Raw genomic sequence first — 20,422 nt, forward strand, 5'->3', positions numbered from 1 at the left:
GTTAATAGCACAAGCCGGTAATATCCGAGGGCACAACTTAAAATGTCCAATGGACACATTTGGGAAAGACCACTGAACCACCTCTACCCCTAAGCATCAGTCAAAACAAACAGTACCAAGTCGTGGACCCAAATATCAAACTAGAAGATGACGAAGATGAAGAAAAATTATCCATCTGTCCTCGATTCGGCGGAAGGAAAAAGATACCAAAGAGCTAGGAGCAGACTGATAACAAGTTCGGTCATTTTGTTTACTACTTCTCGAGTCGGGATGTCACCACAATGGCGAAGCTATAACCTAATGAACAAAGGCTATTGTTTTAAATGATTTTCATCCACTTCGTAACCTTAACACCCAAAAATCCCTCCCAATTTTCTTCCTTACAAAGCCACTGATTATAGTTCCTTGTTTGGTATGGCTCGGTTGCGAGATGTCTAGCTTTCTTGTATCTTTAAATGTTTTGTAATTAAGTTACATTTGTATGTTACGTATCAATTCATTATTGTAATGTTGTATAATATTTATTGTTAATCTAAGGTTTAATTACCCAAGTTTGAGGTTTGAATAATAAAATGTTTCACGAAGACTCCCACAGTACACGTACACAGAACGGAACCAGTACAGATTCGAGATTCTACCAGTATCGAGGACCAAGAAGTCAACGATCAAGAAAGGAAGCTATTTTGTTTCACAAGGAAACAGAGCAGTAAGAAAGAAATTCTAAATTTGCTTTTACAACATCAGATTCATATCATTTACATTCTTGGCTGCATCTCACTTATACATTATTTGCTTTTATTTATTCATTGTTTGTTGCATAGTATAGGGTTGATTATAAGTATTTTTATGCAGAATCTGCCATCAGGAAGATCCCTTATGATTTCCAATATGCTGGAAATTTATGAAATTGAGAAACTCAGTTGCAATTAGAATCATACGGTGGAAATAATTTTGTTTTTTAAGACACTACTAACTTACGAACTTGGTAGTCGAATATTCCTTTTTCTCTTTTTTTTACTTAAAACTTGCAGATTAGCATACTTTTTGATGGAGTCAGTTAAATGCAAAGAGGTAAACAACTTACACAGAGAGAAATATCATTAAAGTTAACAGATTTGTTGGAAGGTAAGAACTGTTCAAATCAGGCTTCAGAAATTATTCCATTACCTCAAAATTATCTTGGATCTCTAAATGAACCAAAAAGGAAATGCAAAGCTCGGTATTGATATAGATTAGATAATTTGCTTATTATTCGGCAGCGATAATGCCATGAAAGATGTCATCGCTTAAAAATGTTTGATTTTTGAAAATGATTTTACTGGTTTATTCATTCCATTACATTTCCGTTTATTCCTTTTTCCTCATATTTAGCTTCGACCACTACCAAGTCGATCGTTCAAGTAGCTAACGACTGGGTTCTTTCAAAAATGAAATACTATGACGACAGGAGTAGAAAACGTTTTGTATAAACCAGTAATATATTTCTATGCAATAGAAAAGTTAATCAGGCTATACGAAAATAAAATTATTTTAAACTAGTATAATTTTTAGATTTACATGTGCTTATTACGAGATGTTTCTTGCAGTTTGGAAGAAATAACACAAAAATCATTGCAAGGGAGTCTCATTTTTATTGTTCTTGTTAGTTTCCTTCATTTTTCCAAGACTTCTAGAACTAAGAAGTTCATTGATAATGAATTTCAAATAATGATTTACAAAATAATATTTTCTGGAAAATATAGAAAATTTCAAATGGTAATCATCGGATGAAATTGATGAACAGTGCACTTTAGCTATTTTCTAAGAAATGGGCATATATATCAATGAGGAAACTTTAATGATACCAAATGATAAAGTGATTATGAGATAAATACATGATAATAGGTCAATGACAGGTTAAAAAGCATCTGCAAACAATTGAGACAATCATTTCAATTTTACGTGGAAATTTAAAAGTGGTCTGCTAACTTCTTGTTATGAAAAAAATGTTACTTTTACAGGCAGTCCATCTATCACTTTGTTTGTTTGTAATCAATGAAGATACCATCTTCATGGCTAACTTTATTCACTACAGATGTCGCTTAGACTTCACTTCATATTGATCAGTTGCAAGTTCTACTGCAAATCATAAAAATAGCTTTCCATAATCGCCAAGAAATTGATCAGTGTTGTCCATGCCTATCTGTCTCCCATAATCTTCTGGCAACTGCAAATTATTATGCACTAGTGTGCATCTTTGTCACGTACGTTTTGGCTTTTGTGTGGCGGATTTGGCGGGCTCATGGATTGATTAAGAACTGTCGAGCACCTTTCACCACTAAACCAGCGATATGTGAAAGTTGTGGGGAATCCGTTACACTTTTTTATATGTAAGGAAATGGCCACATAGAGATTAGTAATATAGGTTACAAATTTATAACATATTACGAATCTTGTTATCGGGATATAGCTATAGGGGGAAAACAAACAGTTGGTTTCATTGGGAATGTCTGTAATAGCGATTTTGGTAGTGGATAAGTCGATTCCCATTTATCTGCCTCTTTTTTGCAGTATAGTTTCAATTTCTCAATTCGTTTTTGACTTCAAAATTAATTTTAATTATAAATTTATATATGGAACTTTATGAAAATTTGGCAATTTCAAATAGTTTTAGCAAATTTAATAAGGAAATAAATTTTAATTTTTCTAAATTATGCTCTAATTAAACGCCAACAATGTTAGGAACTGCTAATTCATTTAAAAATAAATATATTTTTAACCTAATTGATTATTTTATTTGCACATGAACTGCCCACATTCTGTGGTGGACATTTGACAATTTATGCAGAAAAAAAATTTTTTTTAAATTTCACTTTGGAGCAATATTTTAATGCATAAATTAACGAGGTTAAAATTAGTGATGATTTCAATTAATTTTTGACATTGAAATTAATTTTAATTACAAATTTGAATATGGATCCATATATCGAATTTGTATAATCTTTTTTAAATATGGAAAATAGGTAGTAATTGTAACATAGCTAAAAGATATGGGAGAAAAAGGTGTGGAAGTGTTTGACACATTACGAGAGAAAGTGTTTGCCGAGCTTGTAGAGGAAGGAGCTAATACCAAATTTGCCTCTCTCAAACGGTAATATAAAGATATGCACACATAGTAGTAATTATTACATACTCCGCATACTTGGAGTACTCTTTGAAATTATCAAAAGTTTCGAAGGATAAATGCGCGTTACCCGTTCTCTTGCTGAAAGCAAAATAAGGGCGGTACTTGACATATTAAAAGAGGAAATGATTGTCCAACTTGTAAGAAAATTAAGAATTTGCATTTCGAACTTCTTTAGGATAAGTGCGTCCTATCTGCTCACTTGAAAAGTATTATTGTAACGTAATTGAAAGAGATAAGACTACTCGATATGTTGTGAGGGGAAGTATTTACCCGAGCTGTGATTCTATCAGTTACATTTATTTAATCAGCCCAACTGTATTATTAATAACACTTGCCTTCTGTTTTGTTCTAGCTCCTGTAATTTAAATAAGGAAAAAGATTTTAATTTTGTTATGTTTTAAAGTTGCAATTCATTAAAAAGTATATTTTTTCCTTTGAACTTAATTAACAATTTTATTTGCATTGCATCACTTTCTGTTTTTTGTTCACTTTCTACCATGATATTAAAATGGCTAGATTATTAAAAATTAAACCCTCATTTAAAATTGTGTTATAATGCTAACTTTATCATTAAAAAAATTCATTTAATTTCATACCTTTCTGTTATTAATAAAAAATTAAGGAGGTATAAATTCTCGACTTTAATATTACTTTCAAAATTTTAGTATTGAAATAGTAAAAGTGGAAAAAAAAATAAAATGCGGGCAGAAATTATAATTTCTTGCAAAAAGCAATGCTATTTAATGGCTTGCATTACTCTTTTAGAGATTAATAAACTGAAATGTAAAATTTTAAAAATATTGATGGAATGATTACTTTATGCAAACCTTTCTTGCTTATAATGCATTATTAGCCATTTTTCATTAAATGATGAAATTTTTACAAAAATTAATGACTAATATTCATAGTGTTTTAAAATAGCACTATTGATTTTTCTTTTTTCGCCATCCTGGGCAAAATGATTATTAATTAAAAAAAGAAAATAAACGACATGATATGATACCTAGTAATTAAGGTAATTAAGTTAAGTGATTGTTAACTTGTTTCACTGATTTAGATTAAAGATTTTTATGTTAAAAAAATTTGTTGTTAATTTAAATTTGTGAGTATCGGAATAAGGTCATTCGTAATCAAATGCAATCTTGACAGAAGCAAATTCTGAATATCGTCACCTTATTGGTGACAATTATTATTGATGCTTTGGGTATCGAAGAGATTTCTTTTTATTCGCCTCACTGTCCTTATTTATACAAGTAGGAAAAGAAGTAATAAAATTCTAAAACCATAAACAAGAAATAATAAAGTATTGGATTCTTCTAGTTCTCAAAATAAAAAAGACAGATAACTTCATTGTTTAAAATAAAGTTAATTACAAAATACTTTACTATTAAAATGAAAAAACTAAAAAAAAAAAAAAATAGAATGACATCAAACTTTCTAAAAATAAATATAACAAAAAGTTGAAAAAGAATGAATAAAAGTAAAAAGTGAGATTATAATTTTAATTGTTGCAATTTATCGATGGCTTTTAGTTCTTCAATTGCTTCCTCAATTTCTTCAATATGTATTGTTGGTGCTATAATGATTAATATATCAATTTTTGCTACTATCTTAGAATGATTAAAATGATTTAAAATATTTGCTTACTTGAAACTTTTATTGGATTACTCGAAAATTCTGTATGATCCAGCGGTGATGGTATATTTTTCAAAAGTGGCATCCATAAAGTAGCAGACGAATTAGAACCCTTGAAAATTATTACTTTTTCCAAAAATTTATTAGAAAAATTTAGAAAAACTTATCAGTGAAAAAAACAAATATTGTATTTAGCATAATTTTTTTTAAAAAAAAATGATTTTAAAAAACAGGAAAATTTAAAAATTATACTTGCAAATGATTGGCATATTGATTTATAGCACTTTTCGGAAATGCATTATTAATTTTGGCATATGTCTTTCCATCTAATCTTAAATATGAACAACATTAACAGCAATTTCAAGCATTTGTAATTTCTAAACTTCATATATTTATTCTTTGACATCTTTAACAGACAAATAAAATAAATCACCTGTAATTGTTTAATTGATTTAAATTTGTAAGAAAGTTACATGTTTGTGGCATAATTAGCATCATTGATGTAGCTATCGGACTATATGCCCAAGATTTGTGCAACGATACCAATGGCCTGAATAATACTTCCTGTAAATAAACATACCTAAATGAAAACCTATAAGAAGTATTACTCTCACGTATTTATGCATTATTTTAAAAATGGGTAAATTATTTTTGAAAAAAAAAAGTCGAACTAAGATGATATATTAGTGTAAACTGAAAGAAAAAATCATAGCAAATCATTAATCTGTAATATATCCTCAATCATTTCATACCTGTGCAATAATAATTATTCAAGAATTGCTTAGATAAACATTTATTGCATAATTTTTAAATTCTTACCAAAAGCATATTACCACCAATATCGCTACATCGTCTATTGTATTTCTCCCGTAAGCATTGCATATAACATGACAATGCGCTAAAAAAAATTGCTTTCAGGAAAATATTTTCAGAAAATTATTCAATCAGTATTCCGTTTTCCTAGTCTCTGATTTTTAAATAAATAAAACAATCTCGATACAATGATAAAATTAATTGTTTAAAATTGGTCAAATTTGTTTATTCAGTAAACTTCATTAGCTAATTTCTTGATTTATCGGTTTGTCCAATTTTATATATTTTAGCCGACTCTCCAGATTCCGGTACTTTTAAAAACAGTTACTTTCTCGTAATTAATTTCGAAAAAAAAAGTTGCAAGAAAAAAAAATAAAATATTTACCTACAAGCATCGCTGCTTATTTTATTAAAATATTTCACATTTATTTTGGCTGGTACATCAGATTCCGGCACTGAAAACGGTAAAGTGGAATGAATGTAACTGTATAGGAACCATCCAAGTACTTGACGAGTTGCTTGACATCTCTGTTGACATTCTGTAAATTTTACATATTATAAATTCTAATTATACTAAGAAATAATAATAGAATAAGAGGGAAAAAAATTAAAATCAAATTATCAATTAATTTTAGATTTAAATACACGCAAGTTGTGTTAATAATAGTAAACTTACCACGTAAAACTGCTGCTGAATGAAGATCCAAGCATTCGAAAATATATTTATAGGCTATAATGCGAATGCTAACTTAGTATAATAGGAAATGAAATGAATTAGAATTTAATATATCAGTAATCAAATAAGTGGTATCAATATTATCATTATGAAATAAAATATATTACAAAAAGTTAACAGTTTAAATTACCTAAAAATTGATCTATGCAAAAATATCGGAAACTGTTTAGTAAGGATTCAATTCCTTTTTCTTTTGAACATTTTCCGGGTACGTGACTGGTACACTGTAACACTCCACGTAATCTGCTACAATATAACATTTGCTCACATTTGCAGTACGTTAAGATCAAATTTGATAGAAAAGAGAAAAATGTAAGTGTGAAAAAAAAAAGATGAATAACGTCATGTTACATTAAATGCTACGTGAAACAATTGAAAAACGCTAGAAGAAAGCGTACTTGCAAACGTTAACAAATCTCTCGAAATGATTTCCTGATACCAATGCTGCTCGAATTGCTAGAAGGAATGGTTTTGTGCAGCCTAAAAATTTCCACAAATAAATATTTTTTTTAACAAATTTTGGAAATTTTTCATTAAAATAAGCAAAAATTAAATTTCAATAATTTACGTAAGCAGCGTGCAATTTGTGACATTATAGATTTCGGCGCTGATGTAGTATTGTTCAAAGTGCGCTTCAATTGTTCCATTTGTTGATTTAGCAAATCTTTTGATTGCTCAGCTATTGTTGTCAATGTGTTTGATTGTTCACGCTGGGAGGAAATGTCATCCAAACGTAATCCTTTCATATCTGAAACAATTCGTAAACACGTGTGAATATAACAATTTTCACGTAAAACTTCAATTTTTTTTTAAACATTTTGGCAAACTTAATCTGACAACAAACTGTTAAAGAAATATTTGTGAAATTGCTGAGAAAATTTTGACAAATATTTTAAAAATATTTAAGTTTCATTCCACGCCAAAATATATAAATTCTTTTGATAGCTTCGCATAGCATCATTGACTTTTATAAATTTGCATAATATCATTTAAATGTTCCTAAACTGAAAATAGTATGCTAGCATTCACGTTACACTTTATTAATGCTTCACGTATATCAATCATTTTCACGTTTGTTAATCGTTTAATTGCCTTTGTCTGATACTACACGGAAAACAATAATAAGGTAATTTTATATGCTAAAAAGAATTATTTACAATAAACTAACCAGAAATTGCTATTTGATTAAAAAAAATTGAAATAGCAAAGAAGAATTGATATAACACATTCATATTTGATATTAGCATTTATATATTTCTGTAAAAAATACAAGTGAAAAATTGAATTATTGATTGATTTATTAATTTTTCCCCACCAAACAACAATGATGGCGCATTAAGCATAAATGGAGCAAATAAGCAAACGGAAAAATATAAAAATGTTGAATAAAAAATTGCAAAATATTATTTAAAAGAAAAAAAAAAGAGACAAGAACGAACGAATCAATTTGGTAGATTAGTCAAGAAGTTTCTTTCCAATAAACATGAAAATGCGCATTTGGCAGATCAATTGATTTGTCCCATACAAAAGTGAAATATCTTGGCGGTAAGCATAAAAATTTAACAATTCAATACAATTGAAATAATATGCAATATTTAACAAAATCTTTTAATTTAAAACAAAACTATTTACTAAATAGGAAAGAATTAATTGAAGCATTCTAAAAATTAAAATAATAGTTCTCGTTTTCTGCGTAATATTAAAATTTTTAATTTTTTTTTGCATTTTTTAAAAAATGCAAATTTTTAAATGTGAAAATACAATTGAATTTAAAAGATAATTTTTACAAATAATTTATTGACTAGTTTATTTGTAGTTTATTGAATGCCAAAAATGACAACAACAACATCCAATGATAGTGCTTTATCTACCAGTAACACCTAAATTAAATTTTAAATTTTTTAAAAATGTGCACAATATTTTGCTGTGAAACTTTTTTTATTTATTATCTGACGGTGAATGAATTTGTTGCAGAAATTCATCCGAAAAATATTTTATTCTTATCAAAATTATTTATTATTAATTAATTGATAATAAAATGTTTTTAACTGCTAATGCATTTTTTTTTCGGAAAAATAAAATTTCTATACAGAAAAGGGCAGAGTTATTTTTTTATTTCATTTAAATTATTAAGCATTTCAAGTTTCCATTGTCAAAAAGAGCTTACAAAAATAATTATAGTAAATTGTGCGAAGTAGTTTTTATATATATTTGATGTAATTTAAATTAACTTTCAATTGAATTACTATTTGGTGAAGAATATATTCCACCCATAAATGCGTTAATAATTTATTCAGTGATAATTTACACTTATTCAAATTGATATGCTTACAGTATCAAAATCACCATCAACAGCAAATGTCATTGAAGTGCCACCTGTTGACCTTGATTATATCTTTGCTCATATGATGACAATTGGAAGACCTAATACAGGAATTAGCACTTGTATCACTGAACAAGTTTGATTCTTTCTTTCTAATTAATAATTTGAAAGGTCTCATGCTTAAGTTTGTTTATTAATAAATATAAAAAGTGTTAAATAGTGTTTTCTGTTTCTACTTCGTAAAACCTTAAAATTTAAAAAGTTAAATTTATTATAAATTGTGAATGATTTCATTAGCTAAAGAAAAAATGTTGCATTTAATCATTTTACTGTTTAGGATATCACTGATTTATTACTGAATGTAAAATCATTATTTATGGAACAACCGGTGATGTTAAAATTAAAACCGCCTATAACCGTTTGCGGCGATATTCATGGACAATTCGGCGATTTGATACGTATTTTCAGTAAAGTAAAAAAAAAAAAATATTTCATTTAGTTTGTTTCGATAATTATTTATTATTGCTTAATTCTGAAATTGAAATTATGGAAGTAAAATGAAAAAAATGCATACTAATAAGAAAATACAAAAGTAAATATTGTATAATTTTTAGACAGGTTTTCCACATAAAACAAATTATCTTTTTCTTGGAGATTATGTCGATCGTGGTAAAATGAATCTCGAAGTAATCATTTTCCTATTTGCATGCAAGGTAATGCTAATCAATAATTTTGAATGCTTTTCTCTAAATCTATCATATCATATCACATCATAAATGATAAGAGGTGAACATTGAAAAATAGGAGTTTATATTATTTCAATTTAAGAAAAACCTATCAAATGATTTGAAATTCTAATATGACGTACGTCATTTCTCTATTCTCTTCGTATGTTACATTTATTTGAACTTAATTAAATTTTCTTAATTAAAATTTCAATTAGCTATTATAATAAAAGATATTTAAAATTTCCTTTTCATTAAAATTGATTGATATTTCTTATCAATTTACAAATTAATATCAAAATTTTTTTTCATACGTTTGCATGAAAAGATCAGAAATTTGCTTTTCTTGCAGTTACGATATCCGAAAAATTTTTTTTTACTTCGTGGTAATCATGAAACACAATTGGTAAATCGAATTTATGGCTTTTACGATGAAATAATGCGACGATATCAATCACTGCCGCTCTATATGCTATTTCAAGTTCTAATTTTAATTTCCATTTCGAATATTTTTCTGGTTATTTTAGAAAATTTAGGGAAAAGTACAAGAAAAAAGGAAAATAATTTCTTTTTTTTTTTTTTTTTTTTTTTTTGCATATTTATGAAGAAATAAAAAAAAAAAAGAACGAAAGCAAGAATAAATTTTTTTGTGACAAATTTTATTACTTAGCAAAAAAAAAGAGCTCAAAAAAATATGAAATTTTCTTAAGATTTAAAAAAGTTCGAAAGTCTCAAAGTTTCATAGAAAGATAAAATGAAAAAAGAAAAATGCCATCCAAATTATAAAATATTTCAAAAAAAAAAAAAGAAACCACAGAGTCTTATGAATTATACTTATTGGAATAAACGAAATTCAAAGAATTTAATAACAATCTAAATTTGTGAAATTTTTTGCACATATCAGATTATTTTACTTCATCTTTACCTAATTACGGTTTGTAAAGTAAACAGTAAATGTTTCGGGATTTCCGGTTCCGATTTTTGTAAAATTTTTTTTGGAAAACAATACTGAATAGTGATATTTTGCTTAAATTTACAGAGTGTTTTCAATGTTATGCCATTAAGTGCAATCATTGGTGATCGAATACTTTGTATGCATGGCGGCTTATCACCTGATATGCTTAAGGCTGATAATCTTAACATTCTCCAATCGATCTATCGGCCATTACCTGTAAATCTAATTTATTAGTTACTTCCAGAATAGATCCAATTATTTAGAATATGCTTTTCATGCAATTTATCATCTGCTTTAACTTCTATAAATTTTATCCTTTTTGTTTTTATTATCGATAATTTTTCTTGATTGGATGCTTCAAGGTGGTCACGATTAGCTAATGATATCAACTTTCAGATAACAGATAAAATCAACTTGTTTATCAATTGATAATGAATTGATTACTTTGTTGTAAATATTCAACTTTTAAATAAATTCACGGAATTTAAAAATTTTCATTCCATTCATCCAAATATAATCCTAAAATGCGACAAACAATTTTTGAATAAATTACTGAATATTTTTAATTAAATAATAAATTTTAATTTTTTTAAATTTCATTTTAATGTGATTGATATACTGTATAGTAGTAATTACAAAAACTTTCTTTTTTTTTTGTTAACTATAGGATCCACCAAATCCATCGCTTCCATTAGATTTATTATGGGCTGATCCAAATTCATACACTGATGAATTTAAATTCAACGATCGTGGCATATCGATTACATTTGGTGCTAAAATGGTCAAAAGAATATGTGAAAAATTTAACTTAGATTTGATCTGTCGCGCACATCAAGTAAAACTATCACATATCTAAATTATATTGGAAATAAAATAAAAAAAAAAAAATGAAAGAGAAAATAGAAACTTCATATAGTTCCATATACGTATATAAATTTAATTTTATTATGAAAAAATAATAATCGATTAATTAATTAATCTGTATCATTAATTTGTATCATGTTCCAGAACTGTTGATTCAATTTGAAACGATAATTTTTTGATTTTATTACAAAAAAGAATGATAATAAATTTAAAAATAATTAATCATAGAATTAAAAAAAAAAAAGAGAAAATAATAATTTCATTTCAATATTTTAATTTTAGGTTGTTCAAGATGGTTATGAATTTTTTGCTAATCGTAAATTAGTGACAATTTTTTCGGCGCCTCATTATTGTGGTCTATTTGACAATGCCGCTGCTGTAATGTTAGTTGATGAGCAAATGCAATGCTCATTTAAAGTTTGTTCATAATTATTAAATTAAGTACTTAATGTTAATTAAGTTATTCATTAGTATGCGTTAATAAAATTGATAATGAAGTGACAAATTTTCAATTTCAATTTTTTTTTTTAATTATGAAATTGATTTTATGAAATTATGAGTGCTTCTAATAAGGTTAGCATAAAAATTATAAAAAAGGCAAATAACCTTCATGTTTCCGCCAAATTATTTCAGATTTTTCGGCCAGCATTTCCAAAAATTGAAAAAGCTAAATTTAATGCTTCGAAAGATGTGTCATCCTGCAGTGCAGCAAAAGTTAAATTACTTATGTAATGATAGTAGTATTAGCAGTAATTATTGTAATGAAATCAATAAAATGATGTACAATGGTGAAATGTGTGATAAGATAAACTGATAAAGTGATTCATTGCAAAACATTTACCAGCAAATTAAAATTATTTTAAATAAATTTCATGACTAAGTTGAAATGATTTTTGAAAAGAAATTAGTTCATATTTCTGTCTACCTTGAATCTACCTTGAATATATTCAATGACTAATTATCACTAACATTTATGCATCTCAATGATTCGTTCATTGTCCTTTTGTTATCATTTTAAATAGCAAAGAAACAAAAAAATGTTTTGTACATTTTAAAAAAATTAGCATTTTTTTTTTTTTTTTTCAATAACAATTTTATAAATAACTAAGCAAATTTCTCTTTAATCATTCTTCTGTGTAATCGAAATCGGTTGCTTTTATTTCAATTAATAATTTTATCATTATGGTTATATCATCGGTTCATCCTAAAAATAGTCTGTTTTTTTTTTTTTGATTTCTTTTAAAAAAAGGAGAAAAAGTACGAAATTTACTTCTATTTTATGTTTTAGCAATATTTCAATGAAATTACTTTTTAAAACTTATTTTATTGATTTAAAAAATCATTTGTTTGCAAATAGTTATTAATCAATTATCATTAGATAAGAGATCTTGTGTTTTTTTTTTCCTTTTGATTAAAGTAAATGATAAAATTTAATTAATCTGAAGAAGTTAAGATAAATTTAAGAAAAATTGTTGTTGAGAAATATGTCATAAAATTAGTATAAAGGACTTATTAACCTGAATTTATCAATTTCAAATGAAATTTGAATGAAACATTGAAATGAAATTATCATAGATGAATGGGAATATTCACCATTAATCGATTTTGGCATTAAATTATTGAATAAAATTCCATCAAAACGTCTTAATTTGGCGCATTTACCAACTATTGAAATAGTTTGTATTATTTGAAAATTGTTTTTTGCATTTGCATATTATTTTTCAATTTTTAATTTCAAAGAATATACGTTTATACGTACGTACGTGATATAGATTATGCATTAGAGAAATAGAAAAGATGACTTCAGTAAGTAAACTTTTTTGATGTTAATTTTGCATTATCCAAAAAAAAAAAGAAAAAATTATTTATGCTAATAATAATTATTTCGTTAGCTGCAAAAGCTTTCTTTTTTTTCGTTTTTTTTTTTTTTTTTTAATTTTTGTTATTAGCATTTTTTCGAAAATTTTTCATCAAATTATTTAGTAAGTTATTGTCAGTATGAACTGGAAAAATTCATTGTGACCGGTTGAAATTATCCGGATAAAATTACCTTAAATATAGAGTTGACATCGGATGAATTATCTTAAATGCTTTGATGAAAAAGCTTAAATACAGAACTGACATGTTTTTAACTAATTCACTACAATGAATCAATAATTTTATACAATTTTTTATGCTTATAAAATTTTATAACAGATAAATCAAGCTGTTAATATCTCAAATTTAGCTTATATACAATTTTATAATTTATTTAAATCTACTGTCTATCTTAAATTTTAGGAAAATTTACGCATTACAAATGAAGAATGGAACATTGCCATTTCACCATTACAAATTATTCGTGGATTTGCAGCTTTGCTTATATTAGCTGATGGTAAATGCAAAATTAAACTTTCAAAATTGATTTCAAAAGGTATAAAACTAATATTTGAAATCAAAATAACCAATTCAAATATAAATAATCATTTGTAAATAAATGTTACATAGAATAATGGAACATCCAATAAAATTATAAGAATGGAAAAACAGTGAATTTAATCAATTCTGCAGCATTTAAATTAACAGAAATTAAAATATCACTAAATTGAAAGATTATTTCTCTTCCCCAAAAAAAAAAAGTGCTATAATATTTTAATTGATATTGAAAAATATTATTAAATTTTGTAAAAAAAAAAAAAAAAATTATTTATTATAGCTCTCTTCGGTGTAATTGAACCACTCGGAAAAACTATCCATGAAGAATTGAATGATATTTGTATCAATTATTTGAGATTATTCTCAAAAGGAGTAACACACATATATTTTGAGGAAAATCATTTACTAAAATTTGATAATGAATTAATGGAATATATTGAAAAATATTATGGTACAGAGGTTAGCTTATCATTCTCGATCCGTTTTTTCCTTTTTTTTTTCCGTTCTTTGATTTCTATTTTTCATTTAATTCTTTCATTCCTTTTACAGTCTCAAGAAGCAGAAATGATAGTATTTGAACCGGAAGAGAAAATGAAAAAGGAAGTGGTACAAACATTGTGTTTTCAAATGGATCCGATTGGACAAACACTTGTAAATGAAATGAACAAAAATATTAAAGTAATTAATTTTGATAATATTATCATATCATTTATCATTTTCTCTCCTATGTTAAATGTTATGAATTATAAGAAGGAATTATATACTTTGTTCTTCTTTTTTTTAAATTATTATATAGGAAACAACCCAAGGAACTATGGAACATGTGGTACGTCGAGATTTACAACCAAAACAAAAAGCACGTTTAGCATTGATAACATCATTTAATTCAATGTTCTACTGGAAACCACCTGGTCAAATAACAGAAGTGGAGACATTTTTTTATGAAACGTACGAGAAAAATGTGGATACACGTAGCGTAGTAAGTTTAAGCGTTATTGAATACTTTCCTCATATTTATTCTTCTAAAATGCTAAAAAATAAAATTCAATATTTTAGATAAAAGCATATCGATGTGATGGTTTATTTCGTACATGTCTTACCAGAGATAATATACGTGTCCTGGAATTAGATTCCGAAATTGATGGTCTTAAAATGTAATGTTGTTTTGAAAATAAAACTAGCAAAATGTAAACAATTTTGAGTTTTTTTTATAAATAAATTTGCTTAGAAAATTTTTTATTTGAAATATGTTTACTAATTTTAGGTATCTTTTTCAACCAAGAATATTCTTTTCAAAAGATTTCCTAAAATTATTAAATGGTAAACAACTACGACATTATATCACTCAAATAGGTTCACAACCAATAAGACAATCGGTTAGTTAATACATTGCACTGTTGTTATTTAACTTTTAAAATAATTCAATCTAATTTTAATTGTTGTAATTACTGATAATTTGTTATCAAAAAATGATATAAAATTCTTACTAAAGGGTAAGGCATTCACACTTTAATCAAAATGCATTTCAAATTAATAACTTCATTGCTGATACTTCAAACTTCAAATTTTTATTTAATTTATTTCAAATTTAAATTAAATAAAAGATATTTGGTTTCAGATTATAATTCCACGTTTTTCAATAAATTCACCTGTTGGATTACGATCGGTATTTGCATTATGTAAGCCAATCTATCATTTCATTTTCAAGAATAAGCATCCACAATTTCCGTATCCGTGTATCGCTCGAATATTCTCACCGGATAAGGCTGAATTCGGAATGATCTATGGGAAAGCTTCGAGGGAAAATTTTGGTCCATGTCATATATATCCACTTTGGGACTATTATCATAAAACTAAAATGGCTGTATGTTGAAGTATTGTAATTTAACTTTAAACTGAAAAATTTCCAAATAATTTGTACGGCTAATAAAAATGGTAAAAGTTGTATGATTGTTATTTTTCAGCTCAAATAAGCTAATTTTTTCGTCATTGCTTTTCCTATCATTGATTCAATTTGATTATGACGATTATGCAGATTATAATATTTTTAATTAATCTTATCACGAAATATTACTAAAATTATTGAAAGTCAAATTTAGTATAATCGTAATTTATTTTTTAGTTGAAAATCGGACAACCGGAATCAAAGAAAGGAATTGATGATGAAATGCGGGTTGTAACTTTTAGTCAACGAAGTGATTGCTTTTTCTTAAAAATAATTTCGATTTTCTTTTTTTAATAAAATATTGATCAGATTATTAAGACTATGGTATATATTGATTTTTTTCCTGTTCCAATAAAGTATTTAGTACGGAATGTTAATATATTTACATTTGGAATACAAAATCATTTTATAATGTATATTTTTTTTTCGGTTGTAGCAATGAAAGATGAAATGAGCGAGAAAAAATATCAGCAAATAATAGCTGTAACCGGAAGAATGATGATCATCGAAGGTCAGGTTGGAATTGATCGAAAACATTATCTGATCGGAATTCTCGAAGTTTGTTTCATTCTTTTATTGTGTCACATTTTATTGTATCACGATAATTCGCTCATTTATTCAATAGTGATATCGATTTCTCGATATTGATTTCTCGATATTGATTTCTTGATATTGATCTCTCATTTTCTCTTCCAATGCACAGTTTTAATGAGACTATTGAAATTACTTCACTTTCACTTCATCCAACAGAATTTAATCAGAAATTGACGAATGAAAGAAATTAGTTTATAGAATGAAAATGATGACAATCGTGATGACAAGCGACGAATTCTCAATTCATTTGCTAAATCAAAAAGGTTGAAGAGAAATAGAACAAGAAGTTTAAACAAGTATTATTAATTTATTTACATATATTTACATTCCGGAAACGATGACATCGATGTTTCTGCTTTTTGTTTAATCCTGAAAGCAATGGGACAATCCGTAATGACATAGAATTAAGTGATTAATTGCATCATATCATCTAAATTATATTGAAAATTTTAACAAAAGAAAAGATATTGAAATTTTTACAGTATAATGATACATGATATACTTGAACAATCATTTAAATGTTTATAAATCAAAATTTTCTTTCAATAATATAGATTAGGCGCAGTTGATACAAAAGATGCGGTAAAAAAAAACAAATGGAATTTTATTGATAATAGAATTTCTCACTCTAACAAGCAATTACAACAATTATTGAAAAGTGGAAAAAAACAATTAAGAATTCAACACGATATTGTTCGAAAAAAAGAATTGCCACAGCAAAAAAGCTCAAAAAGGTATATTAAAGAGTTAAAATGGAAATTTTGTGTTAATTAATTAAGAAGTAGTAATTTAATGAATTTTCAAATTTATTCAATTATATATTGATTGGAAGATACAAATTTGTTCTTTACAAATATATACTTACTCACATTACTTCACTTTATCCTTTTTTTTCGTCTTATCAGCAATACTGAAATAATTCTAATAATTATCAATTGATAGCGATTATTTTCCAAACAACTTATATTTCCTGCTATCGTATTTTTTTGATTCTTCAAAGTAATCTATTATCGAATAATTAACTCTTTAGTGAAAGTTCAACTAAATCATCAACATGTAAATCAAATGGTGGTACTCATCAACAAGTTTCTAAAAGAGATGAAGAAACACAACACGATGATAAGAGAGATGATAACAAATATAGTAATAATAGTAGTGATAAGAGTAGCAGAACGCAATCATCTATAAAATATTATGATAATGATAATGACAAGAGCAGCAGAACGCAATCATCTATAAAATATCATGATAATGATAAGAGTAACAGAACGCAGTCATCAATATCTTCCCATTATTCGGTGAGTGTTATCAGTATAATGAAGGAATATGATAATATAAACATAAATAATAGTTAAAGTAATTAATTAGCTCAGGCTTCAGTTTAGATTAATTATCAATAACAAATGAGCTTTATCGATTATATTTTAGCCAATATTTTTTGTTTTATGTGAAAATCGATTACAATAAAGCAAAGATAAAAGAAAGAGTTAACAGCAATGATAGATCAATTAATCTAATAAAAGATCAATAAAGAATAATCAAATACTCAATAAAAGTTAGTCAAATATAAGTATGAAAAATGGGGAAAAGATGAAAGAAAAAGAAGGAATTTGCAAGAAAAGGGAACTTTTTTTTATTTATTTAATGAAGAAAATAAATTATATTTTAGCAACGTTTCGCAGCGGGCGCAGAAATCAATAAGCAAATTTTAAAAGTAAATTTTCTGATTTTAAAAATTTTTGGATTTAGAATTGTTTGAATTCATATAATAATATGTACAAAATTTTTTTCACATATCTTTTTTATAATTATATTTAACCCAATAAAGCATAAAAACAAATATTATAGAACTAAGAGACTATAGTGATAATGATAACAACAGTGATAAATTGCATCCAACTAAAATTTTTTGAATTATATTAGCCTAGGAATGAAATTTTTCTTATAGGCACTTTTATGGTATTTATTTGTTTCTTGAAAATTCATTTTTTACTTATTTCATTTTTCGGTTAATTTTGTTTTCTTAAAATGTTTCAATATTATAGAAGTACTTCAACCATGATAACAATATCCAATTTACTGATGTCTTCTTATCTCTTTTTCACTTTTTAAATAATCACTAAATATTTGAAAATTCTCGAATCCTAGTATATTATTTTCCAAACATTAATTTGTGATAAAATTCAAATTCTTTGATGATAAGTGATTTTGCAATTTGTATTCTGATTTATAGGAAAATATTGAAAAGACATCAAATGAAAAAGCAATTGGAAAATTGAAAGAGACAAGTTTACAAAGTATAATTTCTTAAAATTTCATTTAAAACTTCCGGTAATTATGACCGAATCAATTGTTTCAATAATTTCAATCATTAAATTTAACACAGTCATCTGATTTTTTTTTTCGATTATTTTTTAAACAACTTAAAATTCATTTTTTTTTATTATTGAATTTTTTTTTTACAGAAAAACAAGCAATTTATCGTCTTGCAAAAGGACCTGAAATAGCACTTGCTAATAAAATAGATACCATTATGGTAGAGCGAGATGAGATACCTCATATTAATTCATACTTTACAGTAAAATCAGAGAATAACAAGGTCAAAGGTCATACATACAGTACATTATTAGGTGGCATCAAAATTTCTTGTAAACTTATGATAAAATGTAGCTCTTTTAAATTCTCATTTTGGCAAACAAAATAATTCGATTATTTAATCAATTGATTTGCATTACAAAACTTTTAATGCAATTTTTTTTTGCAAAAATTTTCATATTAAGTAAATATTTTTAAATTATTAAATAAAATGTGGAAGAAAAAAAAAAAAAAAGATTGAATTATCTCTCAGATATGCAAGCTGATATCATTTTTAATACACCATTCCTTTATATGATTGTTAGTAAATCAGAAGTTGGACGATATTTTGTTGTTAGTATGGGACGATTTGTTAGTTTTCACTTTTTTTTTCTTTTAGAATTTGAACATATATAGAATTAATGCTTTAAGCTAATTTAATGAAAGTAAGAAATTAATTGATCTATCGTTACTTATTATTTGCTTAATTAACTAATTGTTTGTATATTTAATTTTTATAATTAGCTAATAGTTAATTATATATCTTTATCTATTAATTCATTTCAATTTATTTATTCTAATTTTTGTCTCATTTATTGATTGAAATATGCAAATGTTTTAATACAAAAAATTACAGACGAATATACAGGAAACAAATCCACCAGAAAATATATATGCTAGAGATATACCAGTGCTATTAACAGATGATAATAATAACTGAAATATGTATATACATATCCGGAATAGGTCGAATCATCGATTTAATCAGTCTAATTAATGAAATTCGAGAAAAAATGTAGGAATAATCAGAAATAAATCGAATACTTATATTTATCATCGTTATCACTTGCTGATAATAACTATATCAGTGAAAGTTTACCCATTATTTATATCTAATTTAAAAATTATTAATTTATTCCAATTTTATGAATAACGATAAACAAAATGAACTCATAATTAACTATCATTTATTCTTAACAAAAAAAGCATTCTACCGTTTCTCAATGAATAATTATAAAAATGATAATTATGATTTCATATAATAACATACTTTATCTAATTTTTATTTGCTGGTAGAAATCACATTATAAGAAGAAAAATATAAGAAAATATATTAAAATGAAAATTTTATGATTGAATTTATAATATTGTGGGATATGATTTTAGTGTCAATAATGGGAAATGATTTTTAATCACTCAAGAAATGATTGATTAAAATTAATTGATACTTAACGATGCTAATAATATTAATCACTAACTGATAATATTAACACTAACAACTCTAACAATGTTAACCACTAATAATATTACTGATAAGTAATTAAAATAATGCGAGGAGTGTTATATGAAAAATAATTAGAATGCAATAAAAAAATGGAAAAGACGAATAAAAAAAGTCTTGAAACTTATGATTTTATGTAAGGAATAATTAGATACAGTGTACTGTACTCATAATACTGTACAATTACAGTACCGTAGGAAGATGTAAAGGATACGGTATGATATGAGATCATGGATGATCGATGATTGCTGCATATAAAGAAAATTTTTTCCTTATTAACATATATTTGATAAGAGCTATCTATCATTTTAGACTATTAGGATTATGATAATGTTAACAATAACTTAAAAACATTTTTGTACAAGTGTTATTTTGATGATTACGGTATAACTATT

The 20,422-nt window shown here is 25.8% G+C and overlaps 3 protein-coding genes across 3 annotated transcripts; 2 read left to right on the plus strand and 1 right to left on the minus strand.

Moving 5' to 3' along the window:
• Positions 1-4,659: 4,659 nt before the first annotated feature.
• On the minus strand, positions 4,660-7,096 carry Bma-cpg-4.3 (Uncharacterized protein; the record flags this gene model as incomplete). The annotated part of the gene is made up of 10 exons (XM_043082352.1): positions 4,660-4,742; positions 4,814-4,913; positions 5,054-5,132; positions 5,235-5,365; positions 5,621-5,699; positions 6,000-6,153; positions 6,291-6,344; positions 6,481-6,596; positions 6,749-6,830; positions 6,919-7,096. 10 exons carry the CDS (start codon positions 7,094-7,096, stop codon positions 4,660-4,662), a joined length of 1,056 nt encoding a protein of 351 aa, XP_042938286.1.
• Positions 7,097-8,174: 1,078 nt separating this feature from the next.
• On the plus strand, positions 8,175-11,949 carry Bm11648 (Uncharacterized protein; the record flags this gene model as incomplete). Its single annotated transcript, XM_043082353.1, has 9 exons — positions 8,175-8,223; positions 8,685-8,809; positions 9,011-9,145; positions 9,288-9,386; positions 9,751-9,879; positions 10,438-10,569; positions 11,021-11,188; positions 11,500-11,634; positions 11,851-11,949. 9 exons carry the CDS (start codon positions 8,175-8,177, stop codon positions 11,947-11,949), a joined length of 1,071 nt encoding a protein of 356 aa, XP_042938287.1.
• Positions 11,950-14,058: 2,109 nt separating this feature from the next.
• On the plus strand, positions 14,059-19,466 carry Bm9340 (Uncharacterized protein; the record flags this gene model as incomplete). The annotated part of the gene is made up of 16 exons (XM_043082354.1): positions 14,059-14,091; positions 14,182-14,310; positions 14,429-14,611; positions 14,689-14,786; positions 14,897-15,008; positions 15,251-15,496; positions 15,755-15,827; positions 16,014-16,135; positions 16,370-16,434; positions 16,726-16,905; positions 17,202-17,469; positions 17,841-17,885; positions 18,405-18,468; positions 18,637-18,777; positions 19,020-19,117; positions 19,383-19,466. 16 exons carry the CDS (start codon positions 14,059-14,061, stop codon positions 19,464-19,466), a joined length of 1,941 nt encoding a protein of 646 aa, XP_042938288.1.
• Positions 19,467-20,422: the final 956 nt, after the last annotated feature.

Source organism: Brugia malayi, assembly GCF_000002995.4.
Source record: "Brugia malayi strain FR3 genome assembly, contig: Bm_v4_Chr4_scaffold_001, whole genome shotgun sequence".
Lineage (NCBI taxonomy): Eukaryota > Metazoa > Nematoda > Chromadorea > Rhabditida > Onchocercidae > Brugia > Brugia malayi.